The sequence below is a fragment of the Coregonus clupeaformis genome, chromosome 13 (genome assembly GCF_020615455.1).
Source record: "Coregonus clupeaformis isolate EN_2021a chromosome 13, ASM2061545v1, whole genome shotgun sequence".
Taxonomy (NCBI): Eukaryota; Metazoa; Chordata; class Actinopteri; order Salmoniformes; family Salmonidae; genus Coregonus; species Coregonus clupeaformis.
The window spans coordinates 43,809,261-43,826,236 of NC_059204.1; the positions used below are offsets into that span (position 1 = coordinate 43,809,261).

The 16,976-nt window shown below is 42.2% G+C and overlaps 2 protein-coding genes across 3 annotated transcripts; both read left to right on the plus strand.

Moving 5' to 3' along the window:
• Positions 1 to 2,082: 2,082 nt before the first annotated feature.
• LOC121580240 (B9 domain-containing protein 2) lies at positions 2,083 to 6,291 on the plus strand. 2 transcript variants are annotated; one of them, XM_041895292.1, is made up of 4 exons: positions 2,083 to 2,173; positions 2,418 to 2,531; positions 2,638 to 2,763; positions 5,619 to 6,291. In XM_041895292.1, exons 2-4 carry the CDS (start codon positions 2,444 to 2,446, stop codon positions 5,930 to 5,932), a joined length of 528 nt encoding a protein of 175 aa, XP_041751226.1. In that variant the 5' UTR covers positions 2,083 to 2,173; positions 2,418 to 2,443; the 3' UTR covers positions 5,933 to 6,291. The 2 variants fall into 2 exon arrangements, with proteins under 2 accessions (XP_041751226.1, XP_041751225.1); XM_041895291.1 differs by having other exon boundaries at positions 2,125 to 2,531.
• A 909-nt stretch (positions 6,292 to 7,200) lies between these two features.
• On the plus strand, positions 7,201 to 15,918 carry LOC121579543 (transforming growth factor beta-1 proprotein-like). Its single transcript, XM_041894230.1, has 7 exons — positions 7,201 to 8,704; positions 11,846 to 12,115; positions 12,364 to 12,441; positions 12,561 to 12,708; positions 14,591 to 14,741; positions 14,903 to 15,013; positions 15,168 to 15,918. Exons 1-7 carry the CDS (start codon positions 8,365 to 8,367, stop codon positions 15,213 to 15,215), a joined length of 1,146 nt encoding a protein of 381 aa, XP_041750164.1. The 5' UTR covers positions 7,201 to 8,364; the 3' UTR covers positions 15,216 to 15,918.
• The last annotated feature ends 1,058 nt before the right edge of the window (positions 15,919 to 16,976 follow it).

Here is a 16,976-nt window from a genome sequence, read left to right on the forward strand (position 1 = left end):
TTGTTGTTTTAAATTATACCGTCAATCCTCCATTTTGAAATCATAGAAATATAGACAATAGAATAGACATGACCATTTAAATTTAAATTAGACGGTGGGTATACCGGCGGCCATCTTTGTGGTAGTAATTAGAAGTTAAAATTTCAATTAAATGTAAATGTCAATTGTGTACCAGCTAAATTGCAATGGTCTGAAGGGATGTCCATTCTATTAATTATATTTCTATGATTAAAATGACACCCATCCTGTATTCAATAGCATGTTGTGTCTCAACCGTTGGCTGGCACAACACACAAAAAAAAATGAGTTTAAGCATTTTTAGATAATTGTCGTTAGAGGTAAAAAAAAATAATAATAATAATTTCATTCAAAAACATTTTCTTTCAAGAAATGATAAAATAGTTTGACAAGACTGTTTGCATGCTTTTAAATGATATCAAACACAACCGTTTATCTTTTTCAGTGATGAAGACATGGATGTTTCATCGTATGTTGGGGTAGGGTGAATTTGGTGTGTAAACTGGGACAGTTTAATTCAGTTTAATCCTGATTTGTTTATTTCTTGTTCTGACAAGAGAAAATCGAAACTATTGTTACTAAACCCTTGCAGAGAAACCACATGATAAAAATCCCATCACTTCATTGGTGTGACATCACAGAGGGGGGTAGCACAAGCTTCAAACAGGAAGCTCAACCCACGAAGCACACAGTAAAATCAGTGACAGCTTTTTTTCTGTTTTGACGTTAAGGTTATACAACTGTCATAAATAAGGCACTGTGCCAAATTGTGATGTAAATGTGCATACTATGTACTGGTGCATCAAAATATATATAAAAAGTTGCCAATATTATGTTTCAACTTTGTAATTCAGTCTTTTTTTTGGTTTATCAACCATAAACAGCTAAAGTAGGACAGCATGGAGTAGCTAAAGTGGGACAGGCTTTTCCAATGGAGAAAATAGATCCAGTTTACATTAGTACTTAGGTTAGGCAGGGCTCTGGTTCTTGAAGTACTATATCTGTTTAATTTTTTCTTGTAGTAATGTTATTAGTACTGTTAATTGTACTATTATTTGAGTGAATACAGAAAAGTGGGACACTTTTTGCACTTCCGTCTTCTGTAAACTCTTCAGACATGTATCCAACATATTAGCCCAACACGTGATACAGTTCTAAAACGGTCATCCAGCTCGGAATTCCAAGTCGGAAACTGGACCTGAAGATCACTGACTTCATGATTTGACCCAGTAGTTCCCAGTTGTCTTGAAAGGACCATAAACTCAACTCCACAACATACGATAGAGTTGAGCGACTACGAGTATGGGCGGACTGCACCCCCGACAACATCGAGTCCCTGTCCGTCGATACTTGTAAAAGTTTTTATTATTTAATGCTTTCTTTGTACCAATGTTTGTCCTGTATAAATGCAAGCTTTTCTTTGGGTGCTGAAATCTGTAGTTTTTGATAAAAGTCGAGTTTTATGTGACGTCTGGTGGTGTAGTGGTGTAGATTGCAATTAAGGATGTGCATGACATAGATGTTCTCTCTACCGTCCACTACAGGCATGCAATATCCTCACATGAAGAGGTACAAAGGGACTAATCGTTCAGTGGACTGTCTGTGCCATGGCACCAGCCATGATGCCCGGGCAGTGAGGGCTTTGTATTTACTGATGGAAGGGGCCGCTGCTTCCTCTGCCATGGCTTACCTAGGTGCATGCTCTGCTAACTCTGACGTAAGGCCTCCTGACCTGCCGCCCACCACAGACTTCTCTGACCTGTACCACTCCTGCAATCAGACTGTTGACTCTCCTCACTTCCACAACTTTGACTTTAAAGGGGGCTGAAAACAGTCTTCCATTGCAATAAGGTAGTACACAATTTCCCTAGTTTCCTACAAGGTCATCCAAGCAAGGAGTACCAACATAAAAGCATTAGGTAAACACCAATTACTCATTTAAAAAAATGTTTATAAAGGCAAATTCCCTCTATGGACATAAATATTTGATTCCCTTGTGGAAGGAAGGGAACAGAGCTGTCAAAACCACTTGTGGATTTTGAATTCGCGCTTTTGCCGCTTTCTCTCGACGTCAGCTTCCGTAGTTTCCTGTTTGGTTGCCAAGGAAATTAGGATCATGGTGGCTTCGGCATTTTCCTCTGATTGAATGCAAGCGGTAGCTGTGTTTTTGACATTATAATTTTTTGTTATACAGTGATGTATTAAAACGTTAATAAAATGTGCTCGCTTGCTAGCTAACTAACAACCATATTTCAGGCCAGCTATGTTGACGAATTTATCATTTGAACCTACGAAGTTAGCTAGCCATATACAATAGCTAATTAGCTAGCTAATCACAGCTAGCCGCTGACACTGTAAACAGATGTTCAATTCAGCCTTATTATGTGCTCTACCTGCAGGCAAAGGAGCTGCACATATACCAGTAATGGCAGAGCTGCACATTATCGGTCAGATCGTCGGGGCTAGCGGCTTCCCTCAGAACAGTCTTTTCTGCAAGTGGGGAATTCATACAGGTGTCTTTTGTTATATTCAGATTATTTTATTGAGCATTTTACTGCAACTCACCTGTTGTGATTGTGATACTCTGTTTACGACAACACGTCAATTTTGTTATTTAAGGGGGTGCATGGAGACTTCTCTCTGGCTTGAAGGAGGGGCAAACCCAAGTGGATTTGCCTCAGACAGGGTACATGGCATACTGGAGTCATCCCATTGATCTGCACTACACCACTAAAGGACTGCAAGGTAGTTAGCTAGCTTCCTGACAATTTCTATGTAGCAGTTCATCACAGACGTAAATTGAAAGCTACATACAGTGCATTCGAAAAGTATTCAGACCCCTTGACCTTTCCCACATTTTGTTATGTTACAGCCTTATTCTAAAATGTATGAAATATTTTTTCCCCCTCATCAATCTACGCACAATACCCCATAATGACGAAGCGAAAACAGGTTTTTCAAAATTTTAGCAAATGTATTCAAAATAGAAACAGATACCTTATTTACATAAGTATAGAGACCTGTTGCTATGAGACTCGAGGTCCCACAGTTGACAGTGCATGTCAGAGCCAAAACCAAGCCATGAGGTGGAAGGAATTGTCCATAGAGCTCAGAGACAGTATTGTGTCAAAGCACAGATCTGGGGAAGGGTACCAAAACATTTCTGCAGCATTGAAGGTCCCCATGAACACAGTGGCTTCATCATTCTTAAATGGAAGAAGTTTGGAACCAGCAATCGACGAAGAAGGGCCTTAGTCAGGGAGGTGACCAAGAACCCGATGGTCACTCTGACAGAGCTCCAGAGTTCCTCTGTGGAGATGGGAGAACCTTCCAGAAGAACAACCATCTCTGCAGCACTCCCCCAATCAGGCCTTTATGGTAGAGTGGCCAGACGGAAGCCACCCATCAGTAAAAGGCACATGACAGCCTTTTAATCAAATGGCTACCCGGACTATTGCATTGATCCTTTTTTGCACTGACTCTCTTACACTAACTCTATGCATGGACACTCACTGGACTCTACCCACACACATACACTGAGACTCCAACACATACACAAACACACTACATACAGTGGCTTGCAAAAGTATTCACCCCCCCTTGGCATCTTTCCTATTTTGTTGCCTTACAACCTGGAATTAAAAATGATTTTGGGGGGTTTGTATCATTTCATTTACACAACATGCCTACAACTTTGAAGATGTAAAAAAAAATTATTGTGACACAAACAAGAAATAAGACAAAAAAACTGAATACTTGAGCATGCATAACTATTCACCCCCCCAAAGTCAATACTTTGTAGAGCCACCTTTTGCAGCAATTACAGCTACAAGTCTCCTTGGGGTATGTCTCTATAAGCTTGGCACATCTAGCCACTGGGATTTTTGCCCATTCTTCAAGGCAAAACTGCTTCAGCTCCTTCAAGTTGGATGGGTTCCGCTGGTGGACAGCAATCTTTAAGTCATACCACAGATTCTCATTTGGATTGAGGTCTGGGCTTTGACTAGGCCATTCCAAGACATTTAAATGTTTCCCTTTAAACCACTCAAGTGTTACTTTAGCAGTATGCTTAGGGTCATTGTCCTGCTGGAAGGTGAACCTCCGTCCAGGCCCCAAATCTCTGGAAGACTGAAACAGGTTTCCCTCAAGAATTTCCCTGTATTTAGCGCCATCCATCATTCCTTCAATTCTGACCAGTTTCCCAGTCCCTGTCGATGAAAAACTTCCCCACAGCATGATGCTGCCACCACCATGCTGGGATGGTGTTCTCGGGGTGATGAGAGGTGTTGGGTTTGCGCCAGACATAGCGTTTTCCTTGATGGCCAAAAAGCTCAATTTTTGTCTTATCTGACGAGAGTACCTTCTTCCATATGTTTGGGGAGTCTCCCACATGCCTTTTGGCGAACACCAAACGTGTTTGCTTATTTTTTTCTTTAAGCAATGGCTTTTTTCTGGCCACTCTTCCGTAAAGCCCAGCTCTGTGGAGTGTACAGCTTAAAGTGGTCCAATGGACAGATACTCCAATCTCCGCTGTGGCGCTTTGCAGCTCCTTCAGGGTTATCTTTGGTCACTTTGTTGCCTCTCTGATTAATGCCCTCCTTGCCTGGTCCGTGATTTTTTGTGGGCGGCCCTCTCTTGGCAGGTTTGTTGTGGTGCCATATTCTTTCCATTTTTAAATAATGGATTTAATGGTGCTCCGTGGGATGTTCAAAGTTTCTGATATTTTTTTATAACCCAAACCTGATCTGTACTTTTCCACAACTTTGTCCCTGACTTGTTTGGAGAGCTCCTTTGTCTTCATGGTGCCGCTTGCTTGGTGGTGCCACTTGCTTGGTGGTGCCGCTTGCTTAGTGGTGTTGCAGACTCTGGGGCCTTTCAGAACAGGTGTATATATACTGAGATCATGTGACAGATCATGTGACACTTAGATTGCACACAGGTGGACTTTATTTAACTAATTATGTGACTTCTGAAGGTAATTAATTGCACCAGATCTTATTTAGGGGCTTCATAGCAAAGGTGGTGAATACATATGCACGCACCACTTTTATGTTATTAATTTTTTAGAATTTTTTGAAACAAGTTATTTTTTAAATTTCACTTCACAAATTTGGACTATTTTGTGTATGTCCATTACATGAAATTCAAATATACGAAAAATGCCAAGGGGGATGAATACTTTTGCAAGGCACTGTACGCTCACACACACAAAACACACACATGCATATTGACGCCACACACACACACTTTCACACACACTTTCTCCACATACGCTGCTGCTACTCTGTTTATTTTCTATCCTGATTGCCTAGTCACTTTTACCCCTACCTACATGTACATATTACCTCAACTACCTCGTACCCCTGCACATTGACTCAGTACTGGTACTTCTTGTATATTGCCTCGCTATTGTTATTTATTGTGATTGTTATTCATTGTGTTACTATTTTCTATTTTTATTTGCTCATTTTCGTACTTTTTAACTCTGCATTAATGGGCTCGTAAGTAAGCATTTCACGGTAAAGTCTACACCTGTTGTATTCGGCGCATTTGACAAAATGTTATTTTATTTGACTAATTTGACTTTTCTTCCCCTGTAGGCTGGCCCAAGCTTCACCTGCAGGTTTGGCACCAGGATGCATTTGGGCGCTGTCAGCTATATGGTTATGGATATTGCCATGTGCCCTCCAGCCCAGGGCACCACCATGTACGCTGTGTGACCTGGAGACCACTGGGATCCTGGCAGGAGCAGATAGCTCAAACCTTTGTGGGTGGAGGTCCCCAGCTGCGCTCCCCAAACATCATATACAGTGGGGCGGACAGATATAGGCTGCACACGGTGGCTATGGGCACTGTAGAGCTGGAGCTAGGCATCATCATGCGACACTTTGACAGATATGGTGTAGAGAGCTGAAATGTTGAGAGATGGGACAGAGTGAAGGGTGAATGGAGAGAGGCCTGAATGGAGCACTGTATTGTTAGTAGGTGGGGAAGGTGGGGATTTTGACCATATCTGCAACGGGTACATAAAGACTGAGCAGGTCAGATTAGATATTTTGCCTTGTGAGATGCATTGATGTGGCATACTTGCAGCCTTTCAACACCATCTGCCTTCCTGATTGTCAATATTTTGAGAACATTTTATATAACTGAGGTCATGTTTAAAAATGTTAACCAATGCAAACCAGATTTGAAACTGTACTTAATTTCAATTTTATATTTTTCTATGAACTTCTTGTTTTTATATAGTAGAATTATGTAAATAAATCATTACCTTGCAAGTGTCATATCTACTGACACAATTAACTCACTTTTCAACAATGTATTTTTTTCTGAATAATATGCAGTAGTTGTCAACATTTGATAGAAACACAGGGAAGAGACAAAATACACTGAATATCCCAAGCATTAGGAACACCTTCCTAATACTGAGTTTCACCCCCCCCCCTCTTTTGCCCTCAGAAAAGCCTCAATTCGTCTGGGCATGGACTCTACAAGGTGTCGAAAGTGTTCCACAGGGATGCTGGCCCATGTTGACTCCAATGCTTCCCACAGTTGTGTCAAGTTTGCTGGATGTCCTTTGAGTGGTGGACCATTATTGATACACATGGGAAACTGTTGAGCGTGAAAAACCCAGCAGTGTTGCAGTTCTTGACACAAACCGGTGCGCATGACAGCTACTACCATACCCCGTTCAAAGGCACTTAAATCTTTTGTCTTGCCCATTCACACTTTGAATGGCACACATACACAATCCATGTCTCAATTGTCTCAAGGCTTAAAAATCCTTCTTTAACCGGTCTCCTCGTCTTCATCTACACTGATAAAGTGGATTTAACAAGTGATCAATAAGGGATCATAGCTTTCACCTGGTCAGTCTATGTCATGGAAAGAGCAGGTGTTTTTCATGTTTTGTATACTCTCAGTGTATATGAACTATAAATATACTGTAGCCATGTTAGTCTATTTAGATGATACTATGGATGATGCTACGTTTTTAGCAATTGCAGGTGGATTCAATTTAGCAAATCAACCAGTTATTTAAGTTCTAACGTGTCTTGCCTTCCGGCAAAGCTAACAGAACAAGCAGCCCTGTGTTTTGAAACGGTAGAAGTTTCACAATGCTGCTCACTTCCTGGATTTAGAGCTTCATATTGTTTTAGCGCAAGAGAGGAACTAGGATAGAAAAGCAAAGGAAATGGAGAAAAAGATCAGTGGCTGATGATGGCTAGTAAAACAAACAGCACTATCAATGTCTGAACAGTAGGTTCTAATAGGAAAGATTATTGTGTGCAGTGTTTTTTTCTTCTTATTTTGGTTTTAGTCTGAAATGTTTTAACTAACTGGATCTGGATATAGTAAAGACTAGAGAAAGAGAAGGAGCTGTAAACTATGTGAGGGTGAGTTTGTTGTTGCTGTTAGGATGTCTCTGCTCTTTCATTTGTTGTGGTGGACCTTTGTCTTGAGTGTTCTCTGGCAAGTTTAGGATTGGAAAGTGCATCTACTGGTCTAGTGAATGACAGCATCAGTCTTGGAGAATTTGAAATGGTTAAGTAATTGAAGCTAGGCAGTAGTTTTATTTTGCTTAATGCAATATGCTGTGTGCATGTATTTATGAATAACTGGTTAAGACATTTACATTTCTCAATATTATGATTTTACACTAATGATACGCCCCTTTGCTTTGGCTTAATCTGTGAAGCAGTTTATCAGACTGCAATGGGAATTGGGTCAGCTGACTAAAACTTCTTCAGTAATGTTGTAGGAAGACTGTCACATTTGCAAAAAAAATTGCATTGGAACTGATTTTAACAAATTAAAGTTTATAGATAGTGGAGAAGAAAGTTGAGACAACTTTACAATTTCCATTGAGATTTCCCTTTATAGTTCATGATGTTACTTTCCAAATCTCACAGTTTACACAGGGTCTCCTATTTCCAGAGCTTATTTGTTTTTTTAACTTGTGTGTATTTGGCTCCCAGGGACAGGTAGTAATGTGGTGAGTGCTGTAGTTCATTCATTCATGAATTGAGGCTGCCTCTAGGGAGCACTGAGAGTCTGTGAGGCACCATACCAGTGAGACAGTGACTCAGTCTAGGCTGAGCTCTTGTGGTGCTTCTCCGTGGTCTGACCTCGGCTCCAGAGCATGTGCCAGTTTCAGAGGAGCTCCACATGAGATCCTGAAGCCTCCTGTGTTTCAGTGAGGATTGTGACAGCAGAAGGAGAAGCGCATTGAAATCAGCTCATGCAACGGGACTCGGCGAGCTCAAACAGGACGGTAAATCCACATAATAGTCAACTCTGAAAGTCTGCTGTCTTAGACATTGTTCCTCTTTAAAGTGTGCCATGAGGGTAGAATGTTTGATGCTGGTTGCCTTATTGGTGCTGGAATATGTGTGTCGGAGTGAAGCCATGTCCACCTGTAAGTCACTGGACTTGGAGCTGGTGAAGAGGAAACGCATTGAGGCCATCCGTGGACAGATACTGAGCAAGCTGCGGCTGCCCAAGGAGCCAGAGATTGACCAGGAGGGAGACACTGAGGAGGTCCCAACCTCCCTGATGTCCATCTACAACAGCACAGTGGAGCTGAGTGAGGAGCAGGTGCACACATACATACCGCCCACTCCGGATGCAGAAGAGGAGGCATACTTTGCAAAGGAGGTCCACAAGTTCAACATGAAACAAAGTGAGTACACTTAGCACACTACCCTTGTGAGTATAACAACACTGAGCCCTTTTCTAAAATGTTTTATGAGATTAGAGGACACATTGGGAGGGATCTTAGGCCATTCCTCCATACAGAATCTTTCCAGATTCTTGATATCCTTCGTCTGCGCTTATGGACTGCCCTCTACAATTCAAACCAGTGGTTTTCATTGGAGTTCATGTCCAGAGACTGAGATGGCCATTGCAAAATGTTGGTTTTGTGGTCAATTAACAATTTATTTGTCGATTTTTATGTGTGCTTAGGGTTATTGTCTTGCTGGAAGATCCACTTGGCAAAGGCAACCAGGTTTTTGGCTAAAATGTCCTGGTACTTGGTAAAGTTCCTGATGCCATTGTCCTTAACAAAGGCCACAGGACCAGTGGAAGCAAAATAGCCCCATAACATCAAAGATGCACCACCATATTTTACCATTGCAAGTACCAAAATAGATTTGAGTACTTGTAACAAAATATATTTCTCTGTGCAACTGTATTGGTATAAAATAATAGAATTTCCAAATGTTTGAAGCACACAATATAGCTCAGTATTTGTACGACTTAGTCTTTTTTGCTCATCTTTATCAAGGGTGCCAATAATTATGGACCTGCCTGTATACCCATGCATGCTGACTACATGCATACACATCCTGCTGCTTACACAGGCTCTGGCTTGTCAGGTTAAAGTGGATGCTTCTCTAGCCTCACTTCAGTCAGGTATAGGCTTGTTAAATGGTTGATGTGTGTGGGGGGATCTTCAAAGGTTGATTAAGATATAAAGCCTAGCTAACCACAGGCCTTCACCATGGTAATTGAATAGCAATGCAAAAAAAAGTAAGGAGTATATGTTTTTTGTCATAATCTTTCATCAAGGCTGGCTGGCATGTACAGTTATTTTAACAGTAACATTTCATCTTAGGGCATACCATTGGAGAGGCGTGCGAGATATTTGCAGACCTGTGCCTGTTTGGCAACGCTTTTCCCAAGTCGGAAAGTATATCCGTGGACGGTTCTGATAAGGAAATTGACGTTTGCATCGCTGAGCAGTGCCCAGGAATGAGTAAGTCCAATTGTTAGATGCTACCACCCCCCTCGAAATCAAAACCAAACATGGATGTCAATGTTTGCGCGTACACGCTCCGTTCTACTTCCCGTCTGCAGCAGCATGTTGCCCAATAGTCTGATTATCTAGACAAATGTGTGAAACACACCGGTGTGTGTGCTAAGCTAGACACAACATGGAATCCATGTTTGGTTTTGATATAGAGAGGGGGGACATCTAACAATTGGATGTAATTCTTTCCTGGGCACCTCTCAGTGACGCAAACAACGAGTTCCTTATCAGAACCGTCAACCGATTTCTGATATACTCTCCGATGAGGGAGAAGTGTAGCCAAACAGGCACAGGTACGGGTCGGCAAATATCTCGCAAGGTGGCTAAATGTTATACAGCTACACTCTGGTCTAGGAAATGGACTAGCTTCCATCTTGAACTGTAAAGGAGTGAAATAATGTTAGACCATATTGTCACCTAGAATGTGGAGGGTGAGACAGATGGATGGGGCAAGGGAGGTTTCCTCTGACTGATTACCGTGTGCTTATCTGAACAGCTGGCAGGAAGGAACACTTCAGGATACATGCTGTTAAATGACTCAAGTCGTGCCCTTGAAAATAAAGTGGCTTCTATCCCTGTATACCATGAAGCATCTGTCAAACTTTTCACCACACTGGATTGAGCGATGCAGATAGGGTTAGCAGGCAAATGATTAAGCAAAGCAAAGCAAGGCTATTTCAACCTTGTCTTATGTTGTAAATAGGATGAATTTGAAATAGTGCTGTAGTTTCTGACTGAGCAAACTGCAGTTGGTGGAACATTTTTAGGATGTAAATGTGTATAATTATGTCCTTTAGATAAGGTTGTTGACTGGAAATGGGTGTTTCTTCCATTGGTTTACTGAACTGACTGCAATTGCCCTGTCTGCTGTGTTTAAAACCACGGCCTGCCTCAACCTTTTACCTCCCTACCATATGTTTCCTTCCCTTTGCTGGATCCTTCCCCTTTTTCTGTCTAAAAGACAGTATAAATCTCTGCAGTATAAACTTGTTGTCCAGGCAGTCACTCTGAGCAGGTTAGGTTTGCCCCAGAAGCTCTCAGGATCGTGACCTCAGATTAGCTCCTTTTTTATGCTGCTGGTTTAGTGTAATGCTATGTGGCGATGCAGCATGGTTTGCTCTTGAGAACCCAAGGTGGCATTCTGCCTTATCCCTAGAGTTCTCAGGCGTAAGTATCGCCAAGAGGCTGGGACCATGTGAACTACAATCCCCACACTCTGTTTTAATGTTTAGAAACGTTAATAATCCTCGCTTGCAATAAGGTTTTGGAAACATAAAGCCCTCTCCTGTCACATCAAAATAATGTCACAAATGCAAAATATACACTTACTGTACACTGTTTTAACCAGTTGCAGCGGACATTATTTTTCAGTTATAACACTTTTCTGGCTTCCTTATTTCGTTACACACAGGTATTCAGAGCACTCCAAATAGCTGATTAGCACAGGTGGTCGACTCTGTTTCCTGTCTGTCTTCCGTAAACAACCGCTGTAACATGGAAATATGTCTGTTTGGGAACCTTATAAAGGTTCTAGTAATTTAACCTTTTGTTTTTAGAAAATTATTTCCTTATGTTTCCAAAACTGTACTTCAAGCGATGCGCGTTAATGTTCAGACCGAGCATCGGGGCTCTTAACAAACCCCCCCGGACAGAAGATACCTTTGTGAATAGATGCTAGAGGAGTTATCTAGCGTCTATGAATAGACTACAGCATGGTATGATCTGCCCCCCAGAGCAGGCTCACTTCCTCAGCGGCCCTTCCAATGTGTAATTATTGTTACAGACTCACAGGGGTAATTTGGCTCCAGTGGATAGTATTTGAGGAAAAGCCAAACCTGAAACTGCATTCGCCTCTCCCTGATCGTGTCTTTATATAACAAAATCTATCCACAATAGTTTTATTACTGGTACTATGGTAAAATGCTTTCTCTATGCCCTCTATGGCACTGACAGGTCCAGTAGTAGAAATAACTAACAATCACTAGGAGACTGACTCTCCTTCTTTTCCAGGTGAGAACACCAGTAAGCACCAGATGCTCTTCAACATGTCAGAGATGCGGTCAGTATTGGGGACTGATCGACTGCTCTCTCAAGCTGAGCTCCGTCTCCTCATCAAGAACCGTGGCATGTCCGACAGCAGCGAGCAGAGGCTGGAACTCTACAGAGGTGTTGAAGATGAGGCACGTTACCTGAAGTCCCATTTTGTCTCCAAGGAATGGGCCAATCGCTGGGTGTCCTTTGATGTTACAGAGACTCTGAGGGAGTGGCTGCAAGGGGCTAGTAAGTTACAATTTCCTTTAGGGTTGTAATTATAACTGCATAACACAAATAGTATGTTGAAACACTGACAATCATATCCTGTTACAAATCTGTGTCTGATTGAAGTGGCACTACAAAGAAGGCCCATAGCAAAGCATGTGTAAGAACTGTTCAACAGAATTTTACACCTAAAACAGCAGACCTATTCCTTCAGGTTTAAAAATAAGTTTGATACACCATTATATTTTGATTTTTACAACATTTTCCAGGAGAGGAGCAAGGGTTCCAATTGAAGTTGCCTTGTGATTGTGGGAAACAAATGGAAGAATTCCTCTTCGAAATATCAGGTATTTGCAGTCTACTAGCTATTTTCACCATATTGAAATCAACTCAAGCCATGCGTTTTCTGACTAGCCTCCACTGTGAATCTCTTTACTGACAGATGTGTCAATGTTTTATACAATAGGGATGTTCAAGCGAAGGGGAGATAAAGAAACTCTCTTCACGAACATGCCAAAGCCTCACATTTTACTGATGTCACTTCCTGTGGAACGCCACAGCCAGCTTAGCTCTCGGAAGAAAAGACAAACCACTACTGAAGAGATCTGCTCAGAGTGAGACTATCCTTTATTCCACCGGCCCAAGAGAACGTTTATAACTATCAATTGATGTCTCTTAAATGTGTACTAACAAAGTTAATCTATTTTAGCTGATTGATATACTGTAGGCCTACTTAGACGCCTTGTTAACGCACTGTTTGTAAGAGATACAGTGAGGGGAAAAAAGTATTTGATCCCCTGCTGATTTTGTAAGTTTGCCCACTGACAAAGAAATGATCAGTCTATAATTTTAATGGTAGGTTTATTTGAACAGTGAGAGACAGAATAACAACAAAAAATCCAGAAAAACCCATGTCAAAAATGTTATAAATTGATTTGCATTTTAATGAGGGAAATAAGTTTGACCCCCTCTCAATCAGAAAGATTTCTGGCTCCCAGGTGTCTTTTATACAGGTAACGAGCTGAGATTAGGAGCACACTCTTAAAGGGAGTGCTCCTAATCTCAGTTTGTTACCTGTATAAAAGACACCTGTCCACAGAAGGAATCAATCAATCAGATTCCAAACTCTCCACCATGGCCAAGAAAAAAGAGTTCTCCAAGGATGTCAGGGTCAAGATTGTAGACCTACACAAGGCTGGAATGGGCTACAAGACCATCGCCAAGCAGCTTGGTGAGAAGGTGACAACAGTTGGTGCGATTATTCGCAAATGGAAGAAACACAAAATAACTGTCAATCTCCCTCGGCCTGGGTCTCCATGCAAGATCTCACCTCGTGGAGTTGCAATGATCATGAGAACGGTGAGGAATCAGCCCAGAACTACACGGGAGATCTTGTCAATGATCTCAAGGCAGCTGGGACCATAGTCACCAAGAAAACAATTGGTAACACACTACGCCGTGAAGGACTGAAATCCTGCAGCGCCCGCAAGGTCCCCCTGCTCAAGAAAGCACATATACAGGGCCGTCTGAAGTTTGCCAATGAACATCTGAATGATTCAGAGTAGAACTGGGTGAAAGTGTTGTGGTCAGATGAGACCAAAATCGAGCTCTTTGGCATCAACTCAACTCGCCGTGTTTGGAGGAGGAGGAATGCTGCCTATGACCCCAAGAACACCATCCCCACCGTCAAACATGGAGGTGGAAACATGGGGGTGTTTTTCTGCTAAGGGGACAGGACAACTTCACCGCATCAAAGGGACGATGGACGGGGCCATGTACCGTCAAATCTTGGGTGAGAACCTCCTTCCCTCAGCCAGGGCATTGAAAATGGGTCGTGGATGGGTATTCCAGCATGACAATGACCCAAAACACACGGCCAAGGCAACAAAGGAGTGGCTCAAGAAGAAGCACATTAAGGTCCTGGAGTGGCCTAGCCAGTCTCCAGACCTTAATCCCATAGAAAATCTGTGGAGGGAGCTGAAGGTTTGAGTTGCCAAACGTCAGCCTCAAAACCTTAATGACTTGGAGAAGATCTGCAAAGAGGAGTGGAACAAAATCCCTCCTGAGATGTGTGCAAACCAGGTGGCCAACTACAAGAAACGTCTGACCTCTGTGATTGCCAACAAGGGTTTTGCCACCAAGTACTAAGTCATGTTTTGCAGAGGGTTTTGCACACTCCCTTTAAGAGTGTGCTCCTAATCTCAGCTCGTTACCTGTATAAAAGACACCTGGGAGCCAGAAATCGTTCTGATTGAGAGGGGGTCAAATACTTATTTCCCTCATTAAAATGCAAATCAATTTATAACATTTTTGACATGCGTTTTTCTGGATTTTTTTGTTGTTATTCTGTCTCTCACTGTTCAAATAAACCTACCATTAAAATGATAGACTGATAATGTCTTTGTCAGTGGGCAAACATACAAAATCAGCAGGGGATCAAATACTTTTTTCCCTCACTGTAAGATGTATAACTCACAGGTGTGTGTGTACCCCCAGCAATTCAGAGAGTTGCTGTGTGCGAAGGCTTTACATTGACTTCCGTAAGGACCTGGGCTGGAAGTGGATCCATGAACCCACTGGCTACTTTGCTAACTACTGCATGGGCCCCTGCACCTATATATGGAACACAGAGAACAAGTACTCCCAGGTAATGCTACCAGTCATGTACCTGTAAGCCTCTCTATTGTTTACTGTCTATAAAGGATCTGTGCAGTTGGGGCTTTCAGTAATGACACTGTATTGCCACGGGGTGAGATTGAGACTATATTCAATGAGATATCTAGTAACCTTTTGTTTACCTAACCACAGGTACTGGCTCTGTATAAGCACCACAATCCTGGAGCCTCTGCACAACCCTGCTGTGTTCCACAGGTCTTGGAGCCCCTACCCATTCTCTACTATGTGGGTAGACAACACAAGGTCAGTGAATGCTGTATTGATAGAAGTATCAGATCAAACTCTCATAACATCCTCACTGAATTGAAATCATAGTAAACAAAGCTGCTTGGTTTAAATGTTTCTTAACAGTGTCTATCCACTGAATGTACACTTTTTTTCTTCTTTTTTTGCACAGGTGGAGCAGTTGTCCAATATGATTGTTAAGTCCTGCAAGTGTAGCTAGAATTACATATATCTCCATTTTCTTATTCATCGTATTTCCTTGTACTCATGGAGATACAAAAAGTGGATGAGCGGTCCTAGGGAAAAATCTGGATGTAGTCAAGATATAATTTCCAAAGGTTCATAATATTATTTGACATGTTTCCTAGCAGAGGATTTCCCTATTCAATGATTTGTGGATGTTTTTATTTTGTATTTTATTTTTATATATATAGTGGTTTATGAAGTTCTTTAAATAGTTCTTTAGATTTTCCAATGTCCTGGGTGTGTCAATAGTCTTGTCTTATTGTCATTGTGTTTCAGTATTTACAGTGCATTCGGAAAGTATTGAGACACCCTCCCTTTTTCCACATTTTGTTACGTTACAGCCTTATTCTGAAATTGATTAAATTATTATTTTTCCTCATCAATCTACACACAATACCTGTAAAGAAAAAGGCCGTCCCGCTCCTCTCCACTCTACCTAACTTCCCCTCACAGTCCCTTCAGTTTCCCTTAAATCCCGTTAGTTTGGCTGCTCAACCTACCTAAGTTATCCCTCACCCATCATAGCCCTGCCATTCCCAACCAATCAGAGTGCTTGGAAAGGGGCATCTGGACACTGCACCCACCCACTCAGGTCAGAGCGTTATTGTGGTAAATTCAATTGATTGGACATGATTTGGAAAGGCACACACCTGTCTATATAAGGTCCCACAGTTGACAGTGCATGTCAGAGCAAAAACCAAGCCATGAGGTCGAAGAAATTGTCCGTAGAACTCCGAGACAGGATTGTGTCGAGGCACAGATCTGGGGAAGGGTACCAAAAAATGTCTGCAGCATTGAAGGTCCCCAAGAACACAGTGGCCTCCATCATTCTTAAATGGAAGATGTTTGGAACGTCCAAGATTCTTCCTAGAGCTGTCCGCCCGGCCAAACTGAGTAATCGGGGGAGAAGGGCCTTGATCAGGGAGGTGACCAAGAACCTGATGGTCACTCTGACAAAGCGCCAGAGTTCCTCTGTGGAGATGGGAGAACCTTCCAGAAGGACAACCATCTCTGCAGCACTCCACTAGTCAGGCCTTTATGGTAGAGTGGCCAGACAGAAGCCACTCCTCAGTAAAAGGCACATGACAGCCCGCTTGGAGTTTGCCAAAAGGCACCTAAAGGACTCTCAGACCATGAGAAACAAGATTCTCTGATGAAACCAAGATTGAACTCTTTGGCCTGAATGCCAAGCATCACTTCTGGAGGAAACCTGGCACCATCAATACGGTGAAGCATGGGGATGACAGCATCATGCTGTGGGGATGTTTTTCAGCGGCAGGGACTGGGAGACTAGTCAGGATCGAGGGAAAGATGAATGGAGCAAAGTATAGAGAGATCCTTGATGAAAACCTGCTCAGACTGGGGCGAAGGTTCACCTTCCAACAGGACAACGACCCTAAGCACACAGCCAAGACAACGCAGGGGTGACTTCGGGACAAGTCTCTGAATGTTCTTGAGTTTCCCAGCCAGAGCCCGGACTTGAACCCGATCGGACATCTCTTGAGAGACCTGAAAAAAAACGGGGAAAAAACGTTTTTTAAAATTTTGCAAAATAATCTAAAAACCTGTTTTTGCTTTGTCATTATGGGGTATTGTGTGTAGATTGATGAGGATTTTTATTTATTTAATCAATTTTAGAATAAGGCTGTAATGTAACAAAATGTGGAAAAAGTCAAGTGGTCTGAATACTTTCCGAATCACCTGTATGCTCCCTGGGGCACTTCCTCAGGAAGTA